The sequence below is a fragment of the Salvelinus namaycush genome, chromosome 2 (assembly GCF_016432855.1).
Source record: "Salvelinus namaycush isolate Seneca chromosome 2, SaNama_1.0, whole genome shotgun sequence".
In the NCBI taxonomy this organism is placed as follows: domain Eukaryota; kingdom Metazoa; phylum Chordata; class Actinopteri; order Salmoniformes; family Salmonidae; genus Salvelinus; species Salvelinus namaycush.
This window is the reverse complement of record NC_052308.1, coordinates 5,659,279-5,674,991: the sequence shown is the minus strand read 5'-3', so window position 1 is coordinate 5,674,991 and position 15,713 is coordinate 5,659,279. Positions and strand designations below refer to the sequence as shown.

The 15,713-nt window shown below is 42.3% G+C and overlaps 1 protein-coding gene across 1 annotated transcript in view; it reads right to left on the bottom strand.

Moving 5' to 3' along the window:
- LOC120020225 (plasma membrane calcium-transporting ATPase 2-like) overlaps positions 1 to 15,713 on the bottom strand; it is an 80,101-nt gene that overhangs the window by 61,151 nt on the left and 3,237 nt on the right. The window contains exon 2 of the mRNA XM_038963756.1: positions 11,298 to 11,348. Within this exon, the coding sequence (XP_038819684.1) occupies positions 11,298 to 11,348 (51 nt within the window). The remainder of the gene's footprint in view (positions 1 to 11,297; positions 11,349 to 15,713) is intronic.

Sequence of the window (15,713 nt, the reverse complement as noted above, 5' to 3'; positions counted from 1 at the left end):
CAGGCGTTAGATTAATCAGCTGTTCTAGTGGTCTGAGGCAGGCGTTAGATTACTCAGCTGTTCTAGTGGTCTGAGGCAGGTGTTAGATTACTCAGCTGTTCTAGTGGTCTGAGGCAGGCGTTAGATTACTCAGCTGTTCTAGTGGTCTGAGGCAGGTGTTAGATTACTCAGCTGTTCTACTAGTGGTCTGAGGCAGGTGTTAGATTACTCAGATGTTCTAGTGGTCTGAGGCAGGTGTTAGGTTACTCAGCTGTTCTACGAGTGGTCTGAGGCAGGTGTTAGATTACTCAGCTGTTCTAGTGGTCTGAGGCAGGTGGTAGATTACTCAGCTGTTCTAGTGGTCTGAGGCAGGTGTTAGATTACTCAGCTGTTCTAGTGGTCTGAGGCAGGTGTTAGATTACTCAGCTGTTCTACTAGTGGTCTGAGGCAGGTGTTAGATTACTCAGCTGTTCTAGTGGTCTGAGGCAGTGTTAGATTACTCAGCTGTTCTAGTGGTCTGAGGTTTCTAGTGGTCTGAGGCAGGGGTTAGATTACTCAGCTGTTCTAGTGGTCTGAGGCAGGTGTTAGATTACTCAGGCTGTTCTAGTGGTCTGAGGCAGGTGTTAGATTACTCAGCTGTTCTAGTGGTCTGAGGCAGGTGTTAGATTACTCAGCTGTTCTAGTGGTCTGAGCAGGTGTTAGATTACTCAGCTTGTTCTACGACGTAGTGGTCTTGAGGCCAGGATGTTAGATTACTCAGCTGTTCTAGTGGTCTGAGGCAGGTGTTAGATTACTCAGCTGTTCTACGAGTGGTCTGAGGGCAGGTGTTAGATTACTCAGCTGTTCTAGTGGTCTGAGGCAGGTGTTAGATTACTCAGCTGTTCTACGAGTGGTCTGAGGCAGGCGTGAGATTACTCAGCTGTTCTAAGTGGTCTGAGGCAGGTGTTAGATTAACTCAGCTGTTCTACTAGTGGTCTGAGGCAGGCCGTTAGATTACTCAGCTGTTCTAGTGGTCTGAGGCAGGTGTTAGATTACTCAGCTGTTCTAGTGGTCTGAGGCAGGTGTTAGATTACTCAGCTGTTCTAGTGGTCTGAGGCAGGCGTTAGATTAATCAGCTGTTCTAGTGGTCTGAGGCAGGCGTTAGATTACTCAGCTGTTCTAGTGGTCTGAGGCAGGTGTTAGATTACTCAGCTGTTCTAGTGGTCTGAGGCAGGTGTTAGATTACTCAGCTGTTCTACGAGTGGTCTGAGGCAGGTGTTAGATTACTCAGCTGTTCTACTAGTGGTCTGAGGCAGGTGTTAGATTACTCAGCTGTTCTAGTGGTCTGAGGCAGGCGTTAGATTACTCAGCTGTTCTAGTGGTCTGAGGCAGGTGTTAGATTACTCAGCTGTTCTAGTGGTCTGAGGCAGGTGTTAGATTACTCAGCTGTTCTAGTGGTCTGAGGCAGGTGTTAGATTACTCAGCTGTTCTAGTGGTTTTAGGCAGGTGTTAGATTACTCAGCTGTTCTACGAGTGGTCTGAGGCAGGTGTTAGATTACTCAGCTGTTCTACGAGTGGTCTGAGGCAGGTGTTAGATTACTCAGCTGTTCTAGTGGTCTGAGGCAGGTGTTAGATTACTCAGCTGTTCTACTAGTGGTCTGAGGCAGGTGTTAGATTACTCAGCTGTTCTAGTGGTCTGAGGCAGGTGTTAGATTACTCAGCTGTTCTACGAGTGGTCTGAGGCAGGTGTTAGATTACTCAGCTGTTCTAGTGGTCTGAGGCAGGTGGTAGATTACTCAGCTGTTCTAGTGGTCTGAGGCAGGTGTTAGATTACTCAGCTGTTCTACTAGTGGTCTTAGGCAGGTGTTAGATTACTCAGCTGTTCTAGTGGTCTGAGGCAGGTGTTAGATTACTCAGCTGTTCTAGTGGTCTGAGGCAGGTGTTAGATTACTCAGCTGTTCTAGTGGTCTGAGGCAGGTGTTAGATTACTCAGCTGTTCTAGTGGTCTGAGGCAGGTGTTAGATTACTCAGCTGTTCTACGAGTGGTCTGAGGCAGGTGTTAGATTACTCAGCTGTTCTAGTGGTCTGAGGCAGGTGTTAGATTACTCAGCTGTTCTACAAGTGGTCTGAGGCAGGTGGTAGATTACTCAGCTGTTCTAGTGGTCTGAGGCAGGTGTTAGATTACTCAGCTGTTCTACTAGTGGTCTGAGGCAGGCGTTAGATTACTCAGCTGTTCTAGTGGTCTGAGGCAGGTGTTAGATTACTCAGCTGTTCTAGTGGTCTGAGGCAGGTGTTAGATTACTCAGCTGTTCTACGAGTGGTCTGAGGCAGGTGTTAGATTACTCAGCTGTTCTACTAGTGGTCTGAGGCAGGTGTTAGATTACTCAGCTCTTCTAGTGGTCTGAGGCAGGCGTTAGATTACTCAGCTGTTCTAGTGGTCTGAGGCAGGTGTTAGATTACTCAGCTGTTCTACGAGTGGTCTGAGGCAGGTGTTAGATTACTCAGCTGTTCTAGTGGTCTGAGGCAGGTGTTAGATTACTCAGCTGTTCTACGAGTGGTCTGAGGCAGGTGTTAGATTACTCAGCTGTTCGAGTGGTCTGAGGCAGGTGTTAGATTACTCAGCTGTTCTACGAGTGGTCTGAGGCAGGCGTTAGATTACTCAGCTGTTCTAGTGGTCTGAGGCAGGCGTTAGATTACTCAGCTGTTCTACTAGTGGTCTGAGGCAGGCGTTAGATTACTCAGCTGTTCTAGTGGTCTGAGGCAGGTGTTAGATTACTCAGCTGTTCTAGTGGTCTGAGGCAGGTGTTAGATTACTCAGCTGTTCTACGAGTGGTCTGAGGCAGGTGTTAGATTACTCAGCTGTTCTACTAGTGGTCTGAGGCAGGTGTTAGATTACTCAGCTGTTCTAGTGGTCTGAGGCAGGTGTTAGATTACTCAGCTGTTCTAGTGGTCTGAGGCAGGTGTTAGATTACTCAGCTGTTCTAGTGGTCTGAGGCAGGTGTTAGATTACTCAGCTGTTCTAGTGGTCTTAGGCAGGTGTTAGATTACTCAGCTGTTCTACGAGTGGTCTGAGGCAGGTGTTAGATTACTCAGCTGTTCTAGTGGTCTGAGGCAGGTGTTAGATTACTCAGCTGTTCTAGTGGTTTTAGGCAGGTGTTAGATTACTCAGCTGTTCTACGAGTGGTCTGAGGCAGGTGTTAGATTACTCAGCTGTTCTAGTGGTCTGAGGCAGGTGTTAGATTACTCAGCTGTTCTACGAGTGGTCTGAGGCAGGTGTTAGATTACTCAACTGTTCTACTAGTGGTCTGAGGCAGGTGTTAGATTACTCAGCTGTTCTAGTGGTCTGAGGCAGGTGGTAGATTACTCAGCTGTTCTAGTGGTCTGAGGCAGGTGTTAGATTACTCAGCTGTTCTAGTGGTCTGAGGCAGGCATTAGATTACTCAGCTGTTCTACTAGTGGCCTGAGGCAGGTGTTAGATTACTCAGCTGTTCTACTAGTGGTCTGAGGCAGGTGTTAGATTACTCAGCTGTTCTACTAGTGGTCTGAGGCAGGTGTTAGATTACTCAGCTGTTCTACTAGTGGTCTGAGGCAGGTGTTAGATTACTCAGCTGTTCTACTAGTGGTCTGAGGCAGGTGTTAGATTACTCAGCTGTTCTAGTGGTCTGAGGCAGGCTTTAGATTACTCAGCTGTTCTACGAGTGGTCTGAGGCAGGCGTTAGATTACTCAGCTGTTCTAGTGGTCTGAGGCAGGCATTAGACTATGAGCGTTTTCTAGTGCAACGTTAATAACGATAGTTTTGGGAAACAGCTCGGCGATATAACTACGCTCCTACAAAGGTTACTTAAGATGCTTTTGGGAAAGGTTGTGAACTCAGGTGACATTAAGAACTCAACATTAAGAACTCGACATTAAGAACACGACATTAAGAACACGACATTAAGAACATGACATTAAGAACATGACATTAAGAACACGACATTAAGAACGTGACATTAAGAACACGACATTAAGAACACGACATTAAGAACATGACATTAAGAACATGACATTAAGAACACGACATTAAGAACACGACATTAAGAACATGACATTAAGAACACGACATTAAGAACGTGACATTAAGAACACGACATTAAGAACACGACATTAAGAACACGACATTAAGAACACGACATTAAGAACACGACATTAAGAACACGACATTAAGAACACGACATTAAGAACATGACATTAAGAACACGACATTAAGAACGTGACATTAAGAACACGACATTAAGAACACGACATTAAGAACACGACATTAAGAACACGACATTAAGAACACGACATTAAGAACACGACATTAAGAACACGACATTAAGAACGTGACATTAAGAACACGACATTAAGAACACGACATTAAGAACACGACATTAAGAACTCGACATTAAGAACACGACATTAAGAACACGACATTAAGAACATGACATTAAGAACACGACATTAAGAACACGACATTAAGAACACGACATTAAGAACATGACATTAAGAACACGACATCAAGAACACGAGATTAAGAACACGACATTAAGAACACGACATTAAAACCTCTACTTCCTCACAAACCCGGATCCGGGAGCACCCCCATCAGTAAAAAAGCTGACTAGCATAGCCTAGCATAGCGTCACAAGTAAATACCAGCATCTAAATATCATTAAATCACAAGTCCAAGACACCAGATGAAAGATACACATCTTGTGAATCCAGCCATCTTTTCAGATTTTAATTTTTTTTACAGGGAAGACACAATATGTAAATCTATTAGCTAACCACGATAGCAAAAGACACAACTTTTTTTCCCACCATTTTTTTCCTGCATAGGTAGCTATCACAATTTCGACCAAATAAAGATATAAATAGCCACTAACCAAGAAACAACTTCATCAGATGACAGTCTGATAACATATTTATTGTATAGCTTATGTTTTGTTAGAAAAATGTGCATATTTCAGGTATAAATCATAGTTTACCATTGCAGCCACCATCACAACTCTCACCAAAGCAACTAGAATAACTACAGAGACCATCGTGTATTACCTAAATACTCATCATAAAACATTTCTGAAAAATACACAGCGTACAGCAAATGAAAGACAAAGATCTTGTGAATCCAGCCAATATTTCAGATTTTTTAAGTGTTTTACAGCGAAAACACAATATAGCATTATATTAGCTTACTACAATAGCCAACCACACAGCAGCATTGATTCATGCACATTAGCGATAGCGAATAAACCAGCAAAAGATATTACATTTTTGACTAACCTTCTCAAAACTTCATCAGATGACAGTCCTATAACATCATATTACACAATACATATAGAGTTTGTTCGAAAATGTGCATATTTAGCGGCACAAATCGTGGTTATACAATGAGAAAAGTAGCCAGGCTGCCAACAATATGTCGGGAGAAATCTTGGGAGAGGCACCTAGTCTAATCAGTAACTAATCATAAACTTGACTAAAAAATACAGGTTGGACAGCAAATGAAAGATACATTAGTTCTTAATGCAATCGCTGTGTTAGATTTTTAAAATTAACGTTACTACAACATACAGCGTGCGTTAAAGCGAGACCGCACCTAGATTAATGACAGAATATGAGTTCTACATTTTTCAACAGAACAACGAATTAACATCATATATAGTTCTTACTTTTTGATGAACTCCCATCAGAATCTTGGGCAAGGTGTCCTTAGTCCAAAAGAATCGTTGCTTGGTTGTAGATTGTCCTCTTCAACGTTCGAATTAGCAGTAAACATTAGCCATGTGGCAAAGACGTGTCCGACTCACTAAAACGCAGGACAAATAAATATCCGAAAATCGCAATATACCGATATAAACTGATATAACTCGGTTTAATATAACAACATTATGATGTCTTTAACACCTATATCTAATAAAAACAGAGCCGGATATATCTAAGGGCTATAACGGGAGCATTCTAGAACGACAGCCAGAGATCCTTTCTACGTCAGAGCGAGGAGAAGAAAGGACGGACCCTACGTTGCCAGACCATTTATAAGCTCTCAGATCTGCCTAGAAACACCATTTCAATTCTCACTATTCGCTGACATCCAGGGGAAGGCGTATGCAGTGCATCTCAACCAATAGAAGACAGGCAGATTTATAAACGGATCTCAGAACAGCCAGCAGAATTCAGCATTCTCACATCCTCATAGGAAAATTGCTCTAGCTCCAGTTCTGTTTTACTCACAGATATAATTCAAACGGTTTTAGAAACTAGAGAGTGTTTTCTATCCAATAGTAATAATAATATGCATATTGTACGAGCAAGAATTGAGTACTAGGCAGTTTAATTTGGGAACGAAATTGTTACAAAGTGCAAACAGCACCCCCTATTGAGAAGAAGTTTTAAGAACACGACATTAAGAACTCAACATTAAGAACATGAGATTAAGAACGTGACATTAAGAACACGACATTAAGAACACGACATTAAGAACATGACATTAAGAACACGACATTAAGAACACGACATTAAGAACTCAACATTAAGAACACGACATTAAGAACACGACATTAAGAACTCAACATTAAGAACATGAGATTAAGAACGTGACATTAAGAACACGACATTAAGAACACGACATTAAGAACACGACATTAAGAACACGACATTAAGAACACGACATTAAGAACTCGACATTAAGTACACGACATTAAGAACACGACATTAAGAACACGACATTAAGAACACGACATTAAGAACTCGACATTAAGAACATGACATTAAGAACACGACATTAAAGAACACGACATTAAGAACACGAACACGACATTAAGAACACGACATTAAGAACACGACATTAAGAACTCGACATTAAGAACATGACATTAAGAACATGACATTAAGAACACGACATTAAGAACTCGACATTAAGAACTCGACATTAAGAACACGACATTAAGAACACGACATTAAGAACACGACATTAAGAACACGACATTAAGAACACGAACACGACATTAAGATCTCGACATTAAGAACATGACATTAAGATCTCGACATTAAGAACATGACATTAAGATCTCGACATTAAGAACTCGACATTAAGATCTCGACATTAAGAACATGACATTAAGAACACGACATTAAGATCTCGACATTAAGAACACGACATTAAGAACACGACATTAAGAACACGACATTAAGAACATGACATTAAGAACACGACATTAAGAACACGACATTAAAGAACACGACATTAAGAACATAACATTAAGATCTCGACATTAAGAACACGACATTAAGATCTCGACATTAAGAACATGACATTAAGATCTCGACATTAACCTTTCACTTGTATCAACCCCGTATCCGGGATCACCCCCCACCCCCCCCACACTGATTAGCATCGCTAGCATAGCTTCACAAGTAAATAGTAGCATCTAAATATCATTAAATCACAAGTCCAAGACACCAGATGAAAGATACAGATCTTGTGAATAAACCCATCATTTCTGTTTTTTAAAATGTTTTACAGGGAAGACACAATATGTAAATCTATTAGCTAACCACGTTAGCAAAATACACCATCTTTCTTTGTCCACCATTTTCTCTCTCCACCACTAGCTATCACCAATTCGGCTAAACTAAGATATTGATAGCAACAAACCAAGAAAAAAACTCATCAGATGACAGTCTGATAACATATTTATGGTATAGGATAGGTGTTGTTAGAAAAAAGTGCATATTTCAGGTAGAAATCACAGTTTACAATTGCACCGACCATCACAAATCGACTAGAATTACTAGATAGAGCAACGTGTATGACCAATTTACTCATCATAAAACATTTCATAAAAATAGACAAAGCATAGCAATGGAAAGACACAGTTCTTGTGATTTCAGACCATATTTCAGATTTTCTAAGCGTTTTTCAGCGAAAACACAATAAATCGATAAGTTAGCATACCACATGTGCAAACGTTAGTAGAGCATGAATTCAAGGCAAAGGGAGCTATAACGTTATCATCGCCAAAATATATTAATTTTTTCACTAACCTTCTCAGAATTCTTCCGATGACACTCCTGTAACATCATTTTACAACATACATATACAGTTTGTTCGAAAAGGTGCATATTTAGCCATACAAAACCGTGGTTATACAATGGAAATAGTCACAACTCAAGCATCAAAATGAGGGACGTCAGCTTTCAGAGTGATCTAGTTTAATCCAAAGCTAATCATATACTTGACTAAAAAATACAGAGTTGACAGGAATCGAAAGACAAATTAGTTCTTAATGCAACCGCTGACTTACATTTTTAAAATTATCCTTACTTTTCAATACAGGGTTCGCCAAGTGAAGCTATACCAAACAAAATGGCGAAATATGCGTTTAAAATATTTCGACAGAACAACGATTTATCATATTAAATATTGCTTACTTTGAGCTGTTCTTCCATCAGATTCTTGGGCAATGTATTCTTTCTTGGGTTTAATCTTCTTTTGGTCGAAAGATGTCCTTTGTCCGTCTAAATGCCCGCTAACGTTCGACCGGGACCCCGAAATGTGCCCGGTGCTTCACATAGAAATGCATCAAAATCGCACTAAACGGATATAAATTGCTATAAAACGGTTTAAATTAACTACCTTATGATGTTTCTAAGTCCTATATCGAATTAAATTACAGACGGATACATTTCAAGTTGATAACCGAGCCTGTGAAAATGGCATCCGGAGGTCCCTTCCTGCGTAAGGGCGAGCGTCGAAAGGGGGGCTACTCTCACTCCTTGGTCTTTTATAACCTCTGAGAGCTACGGAGAAGGCCCATTCCACTTCTCATTGGTTACTGACATCCAGGGGAAGGCGGGTGCAGTTCGTGTCGTTCCATAGGATAGACAGAGACCTTAAAAACTGATCTGAAACCAGAGCTTCGCTCTCAGACCTTTCACTGTCTGTCATGGATTTCGCTGTAGAAAGAGTTCTGGGTCACCCACAGACATCATTCCAACTTTGTATGAAACTAGAAAGTGTTTTCTATCCAATAGAATTAATAATATGCATATTGTACGAGCAAGAATTGAGTACTAGGCAGTTTAATTTGGAGACGACAAAATGCTAATTCGGAACAGCACCCCCTGTAGTCGCAAGAAGTTAAGAACATGACATTAAGATCTCGACATTAAGAACATGACATTAAGAACATGACATTAAGAACACGACATTAAGAACACGACATTAAGAACATGACATTAAGAACATGACATTAAGAACACGACATTAAGAACATGACATTAACCTGTTTGGGCTGCAGGGGCAGTATTGAGTAGCCTGGATAAAAGGTGCCCATTTCAAACGACCTCGTACTCAATTCTTGCTCGTACAATATGCATATTATTATTACTATTGGATAGAAAACACTCTCTAGTTTCTAAAACCGTTTGAATTATATCTGTGAGTAAAACAGAACTCATTTTGCAGCAAACTTCCTGACAGGAAGTGGAAAATCTGAAATCGATGCTCTGTTCTAGGGCCTGCCTATAAATGTGCTTGATATGTATTAGTATACATGCACTTCATACGCCTTCCACTAGATGTCAACAGGCAGTGAGAGAAGAAATGGAGTGTATAACATGATCTGAGGTCGAATAAAAGCTCTTGGCATGACGTGACACCAATTTCCTGTTTTCTGGAACGTGCGAGAAGGGACCTGGTATTGCCTTCTGAAAAGCTGTCGTTATAGACGACTAATATCTCCGGCTTTGATTTTATTTGATAAATGTGACAATATCATCGTAAAGTATGTTTTTTCAATATAGTTTTATTAGATTATTGAAATTTTTTCGGGACGTTAGGCGTGTTGCTTTGTCTGCGTTTGTTCACGAAGGAGAGCTTCGCGCCACTTTGCTAGCTTTCCGTGCTAATTGACTGGAGAAGAGGACATTCTAAAACCAAACAACGATTGTTCCCGACAAAGGACCCCTTGTACAACATTCTGATGGAAGATCATCAAAAGTAGGACCCATTTTATGATGCTATTTCATATATCTGTCGAACATGTGTACTATTAGTTTGCGCCCAGATTTTGGGCACTCTCTCGCTATAACTAAGCTGGATGTCGTAATGAAGTTATTTTTAGAATTCTAACACGGCGATTGCATTAAGAACTAGTGTATCTATCATTTCCTATACAACATGTATTTTTTAGTAACGTTTATGAATAGTTATTTGGTCAGAATAGTTGAGTGTCATAAAAATATCCGGACATTCTGGGAAAAAGATGCTACGTTAGCACAATGTATAACCACTGATTTCAGCTCTAAATATGCACATTTTCGAACAAAACATAAGTGTATGTATAACCTGATGTTATAGGACTGTCATCTGATGAAGCTTATCAAGGTTAGTCAAAAATTATATATCTTTTGCTGGTTTGTTACGATCGCTAACTTTTGCTGCTGGTAAATTGCTTGTGTTTCTGGCTATTGTGGTAAGCTAATATAATGCTATATTGTGTTTTCGCTGTAAAACACTTAAGAAATCGGAAATATTGGCTGGATTAACAAGATGCTTGTCTTTCATTTGCTGTACACCATGTATTTTTCAGAAATGTTTTATGATGAGTATTTAGGTATTTCACGTTGGTGTCTGTAATTACTCTGGCTGCTTCGGTGCTATTTGTGACGGTAGCTGTGATGGTAGCTGCAATGTAAAACTGATTTATACCTCAAATATGCACATTTTTCGAGCAAAACATAGATTTATTGTATAACATGTTATAAGACTGTCATCTGATGAAGTTGTTTCTTGGTTAGTTTGGTTGGTTCTTGGTTAGTTAGGTTGGTTTTGTGCATGCTACCTGTGCTGTGAAAAATGTCTGTCCTTTTTTGTATTTGGTGGTGAGCTAACATAAATATACGTGGTGTTTTCGCTGTAAAACATTTTAAAAATCGGACATGTTGGCTGGATTCACAATATGTTTATCTTTCATTTGCTGTATTGGACTTGTTAATGTGTGAAAGTTAAATATTTCTAAAAAATATCTTTTGAATTTCGCGCCCTGCACTTGAAGTGGCTGTTGTCATATTGTGCCCGGCTTCGGGCTTGCAGCCCAAAGAAGTTTAAGAACACGACATTAAGAACACGACATTAAGTACACGACATTAAGAACATGACATTAAGTACACGACATTAAGTACACGACATTAAGAACACGACATTAAGAACACGACATTAAGAACACGACATTAAGAACACGACATTAGCGTTGGCAGAGGTTTGAGTGTTGGCTACTACACCCACTACTCAGTACCTGTCATCAACAGGTACCAGCGTGATAGACCCTGTACACCAGCTGCCCTGCTGTACCCTCACTCCCACCTACAGGGAGAGAACACCTTATAGGGAGAAGGATGGAACACATTATGGGGAGAGAGAGAAGGAGGGAACACATTATGGGAGAGAGAGAGAAGGAGGGAACACATTATGGGGGAGAGAGAGAAGGAGGGAACACATTATGGGGAGAGAGAGAGAAAGATGGAACACATTATGAGAGAGAGAGAGAGAGAGAGAGAGAGAGAGAGAGAGAGAGAGAGAGAGAGAGAACTCATGGGATACAGAGAGAAGGAGGGAACACATTATGGGGGAGAGAGAAGGAGGGAACACATTATGGGAGAGAGAGGAGGGAACACATTATGGGAGAGAGAGAGAGAGAGAATGAGGGAACTCATGGGGGAGAGAGAGGGAGGGAACACATTATGGGGGGAGAGGAGGAAGGTGGAACACATTATGGGAGAGAGAGAGAGAGAGAGAAGGAGGGAACTCATTATGAGAGAGAGGAGGGAATTCATTATGGGAGAGAGAGAGAGAGAGAGAGAGAGAAGGAGAGAACATTTTGGGAGAGAGAGAGAGAAGGAGGGAACTCATTATGGGGGAGAGAGAGTGAAGGAGAGAACTCATTGAGAGAGAGAGAGAGAGAGGAGGGAACATGTTGGGGGAGAGAGAGAGAAGGAGGGAACTCATTATGAGAGAGAGGAGGGAATTCATTATGGGAGAGAGAGAGAGAGAGAAGGAGGGAACATTTTGGGAGAGAGAGAGAGAAGGAGGGAACTCATTATGGGGGAGAGAGAGTGAAGGAGAGAACTCATTGAGAGAGAGAGAGGAGGGAACATGTTGGGGGAGAGAGAGAGAAGGAGGGAACTCATTATGAGAGAGAGAGAGAGAGAGAGAGAGAGAGAGAGAGAGAGAGAGAGAGAGAGAGAGAGAGAGAGAACTCAGTATGAGAGAGAGAGAAGGAGGGAACTCATTATGAGAGAGAGAGAGAGAGAGAGAGAGAGAGAGAGAGAGAGAGAGAGAGAGAGAGAGAGGACGGAACTCATTATGGGAGAGAGAGAGAAGGAGGGAACATTTTGGGAGAGAGAGAGAGAAGGAGGGAACTCATTATGGGAGAGAGAAAAGGAGGGAACATTTTGGGGGAGAGAGAGAGAAGGAGGGAACTCATTATGAGAGAGAGAGAGAGAGAGAGAGAGAGAGAGAGAGAGAGAGAGAGAGAGAGAGAGAGAGAGAGAGAGAGAGAGAGGATGGAACTCATTATGGGAGAGAGAGAAGGAGGGAACATTTTGGGGGAGAGAGAGAGAAGGAGAGACCTCATTATGGGGGAGAGAGAAGGAGGGAACATTTTGGGGGAGAGAGTGAAGGAGAATCTGAATCTAGAAGCTGGGCTTCCAGTACCTGAACAACAACACATTATTATTTATGTTGAGCAATTTGCCAGATTCTAACTGAGTAGAAATTGTTCCTAATCACTGATATAGGGTCAGTTATGTGTTCATGTACTTTAATGGTTAATGTTGATTGGGGGTTAGGGTAATCTGATCCTATATCTGTTGTTAAGGATACATTTTAACCGTAGAGAGCAACACACGGTAAACAGTTATGTTATAAATGAAGTGAACCGCAGAAGGCTTTCTACAGAATTGAAAGAGAACAGATTAGGCATTATGATTGGATAATCTTGGCAAATGATCCGTGGTAGTTCAGGTATGATAAGGGCGATAGGATCCTGAAGGCCGGAAGCTATGTGTGAGAAAGGAAACGTCAGGGTCGCCTGACTGTCAGTATGCAAAATATCAGTTATCTTTATTTTGTTGTATTGAGGAATAAAGGTCACTCATCTTCAACCGCTGGCTATCACCACGAGAGAGACAGAGTGAGAAGCAGTTATCTTTTTCCGTTTTTATTGAGAAGTCACTAATGATGAAGAAACAGAGGGCAGGTCTGTTTGTTCAGTATATGCTAAATATAAAGCAGATATGAAAGAGGAACAGGCTGTCATATATTGAGACGCAAAATACCTTTTTTTCCATGCACAGGTAGGGCTGGGCTGTATACCATATTTTACTATATACCAGTATTGATGCACGGACTGGTTTGGGTTTTTACTTTACCTTCTATAACGATATTTTAATGTTTGGTTTGTGATACGCCATGTGTAACATCCATTTTGATAGTTTACTCCGCTACTTGAGTCATCTCTCTCCGCTCTCTCTCTCTCTCTCTCTCTCCACGCCGCTTTCCACACAGACCTAGTCCCGCCCCCTGTCACTCAATGAGCGCGTTTGTTGTTCCTCGACAACGAGACACTTGTGTTCAGTCTGCGTGGTCAATGCAGCACATACAACAATGTTGATGACAACAATGCTGTTTTCACTTTGCTTCTTAATATAAATCCACTACCGTTCTATAATTACACTATTAGTTTGTTTCTTACATCTGCTAATGGCTAGTTTATCTTTTCTTAGCTAGTTGGGCCTAAATCGTGTTAACCGCTAATGCTAATCGCTAGTTAGCTGGCTAGCTAATAAATGTACTGAGTCAGAGCAAACGTAACTAGCTTTACAGCCTGATAATACCAGTGATGGTGTAGACCTAAATCAGCATGTTTTTTGTGCAACAGTATCTTCTAAATCAAAGAGGAATACGCAAAGTGTAACAGTTTAACTTTACGTCCGTCCCCTCGCCCATACCCGGGCGCGAACCAGGGACCCTCTGCACACATCAACAACTGACACCCACGAAGCATTGTTACCCATCGCGCCACAAAAGCCGCGGCCCTTGCAGAGCAAGGGGAACCACTACTTCAAGGCCTCAGAGCAAGTGACGTAACCGATTGAAACGCTATTAGCGCGCACCACCGCTAACTAGCTAGCCAATTCACATCAGTTACATTCACCCCCCTTTCGACCTCCTCCTTTTCCGCAGCAACCAGTGATCCAGGTCAACAGCATCAATGTAACAGTTTAACTTTATTACGTCCCCTCGCCCCGACCCGGGCGCGAACCAGGGACCCTCTGCACACATCAATGACTGACACCCACAAAGCATCGTTACCCAGCGCGCACCACCGCTAACTAGCTAGCCATTTCACATCCGTTACAAAAGAATGAATATGTTAGCTACATGAAATAGCTAAGAGAAAACATTAAATGTAGCCAAAGATTGTAGGGTCCCCTAGAAAACAATTTTCAATCAAATGTATTAATGAAGCCCTTTTGACATCAGCCGATGTCACAAAGTGCTGTACAGAAACCCAGCCCAAAACCCCAAACAACAAGCAAAGCAGATGTAGAAGCACGGTGGCTAGGAAAAACTCCCTAGAAAGGCAGGAATCTAGGAAGAAACCTAGAGACAAACCAGGCTGAGGGATGGCCAGTCCTCTTCTGGCTGTGCCGGGTGGAGATCATAACAGAACATGGCCAAGATGTTCAAAGGTTCATAGATGACCAGCAGGGTCAAATAATAATAATCACAGTGGTTGTAGAGGGAGAAACAGGTCAGCTACTCAGGAGTAAATATCAGTTGGCTTTTCATAGCCAATCATTCAGAGTTGGAGACAGCAGGTGCAGTAGAGAGAGAGAGTTGAAAACAGCAGGTCCGGGACAGGTAGCACGTCCAGTGAACAGGTCAGGGTTCCATAGCCGCAGGCAGAACAGTTGAAACTGGAGCAGCAGCACGGCCAGGTGGACTGGGGACAGCAAGGAGTCATCAGGCCAGGTAGTCCTGAGGCATGGTCCTAGGGCTCAGATCCTCTGAGAGAGAGAGAAAGAAAGATAATTAGAGAGAGCATACTTAAATACTTAAATTCACACAGGACACCAGATAAGACAGGAGAAATACTCCAGATATAACAGACTGACCCTAGCCCCCCGACACAAACTACTGCAGCATAAATACTGGAGGCTGAGACAGGAGGGGTCGGGAGACACTGTGGCGTGTGTGCGCGTGTGTGTGTGTGTGTGTGTGTGTGTGTGTGTGTGTGTGTGTGTGTGTGTGTGTGTGTGTGTGTGTGTGTGTGTGTGTGTGTGTGTGTGTGTGTGTGTGTGTGCGTGTGTGTGTGTGTGTGTGTGTGTGTGCGTGCGTGTGTGTGTGTGTGTGATACCCCCAGACAGGGCCAACCAGGCAGGATATAACCCCACCCACTTTGCCAAAGCACAGCCCCCACACCACTAGAGGGATACCTTCAACCACCAACTTACCATCCTGAGACAAGGCCGAGTACAGCCCACGAAAATCTCCCGACCCCAAGGGGGGGAGGGGGGGGGGGGGGGGGGGCACCAACCCGGACAGGAAGATCACGTCAGTGACTCAACCTACTCAAATGACGCACCCCTCTTAGGGACCGCATGGAAGAGCACCAGTAAGCCAGTGACTCAGCCCCTATAATAGGGTTTGAGGCAGAGAATCCCT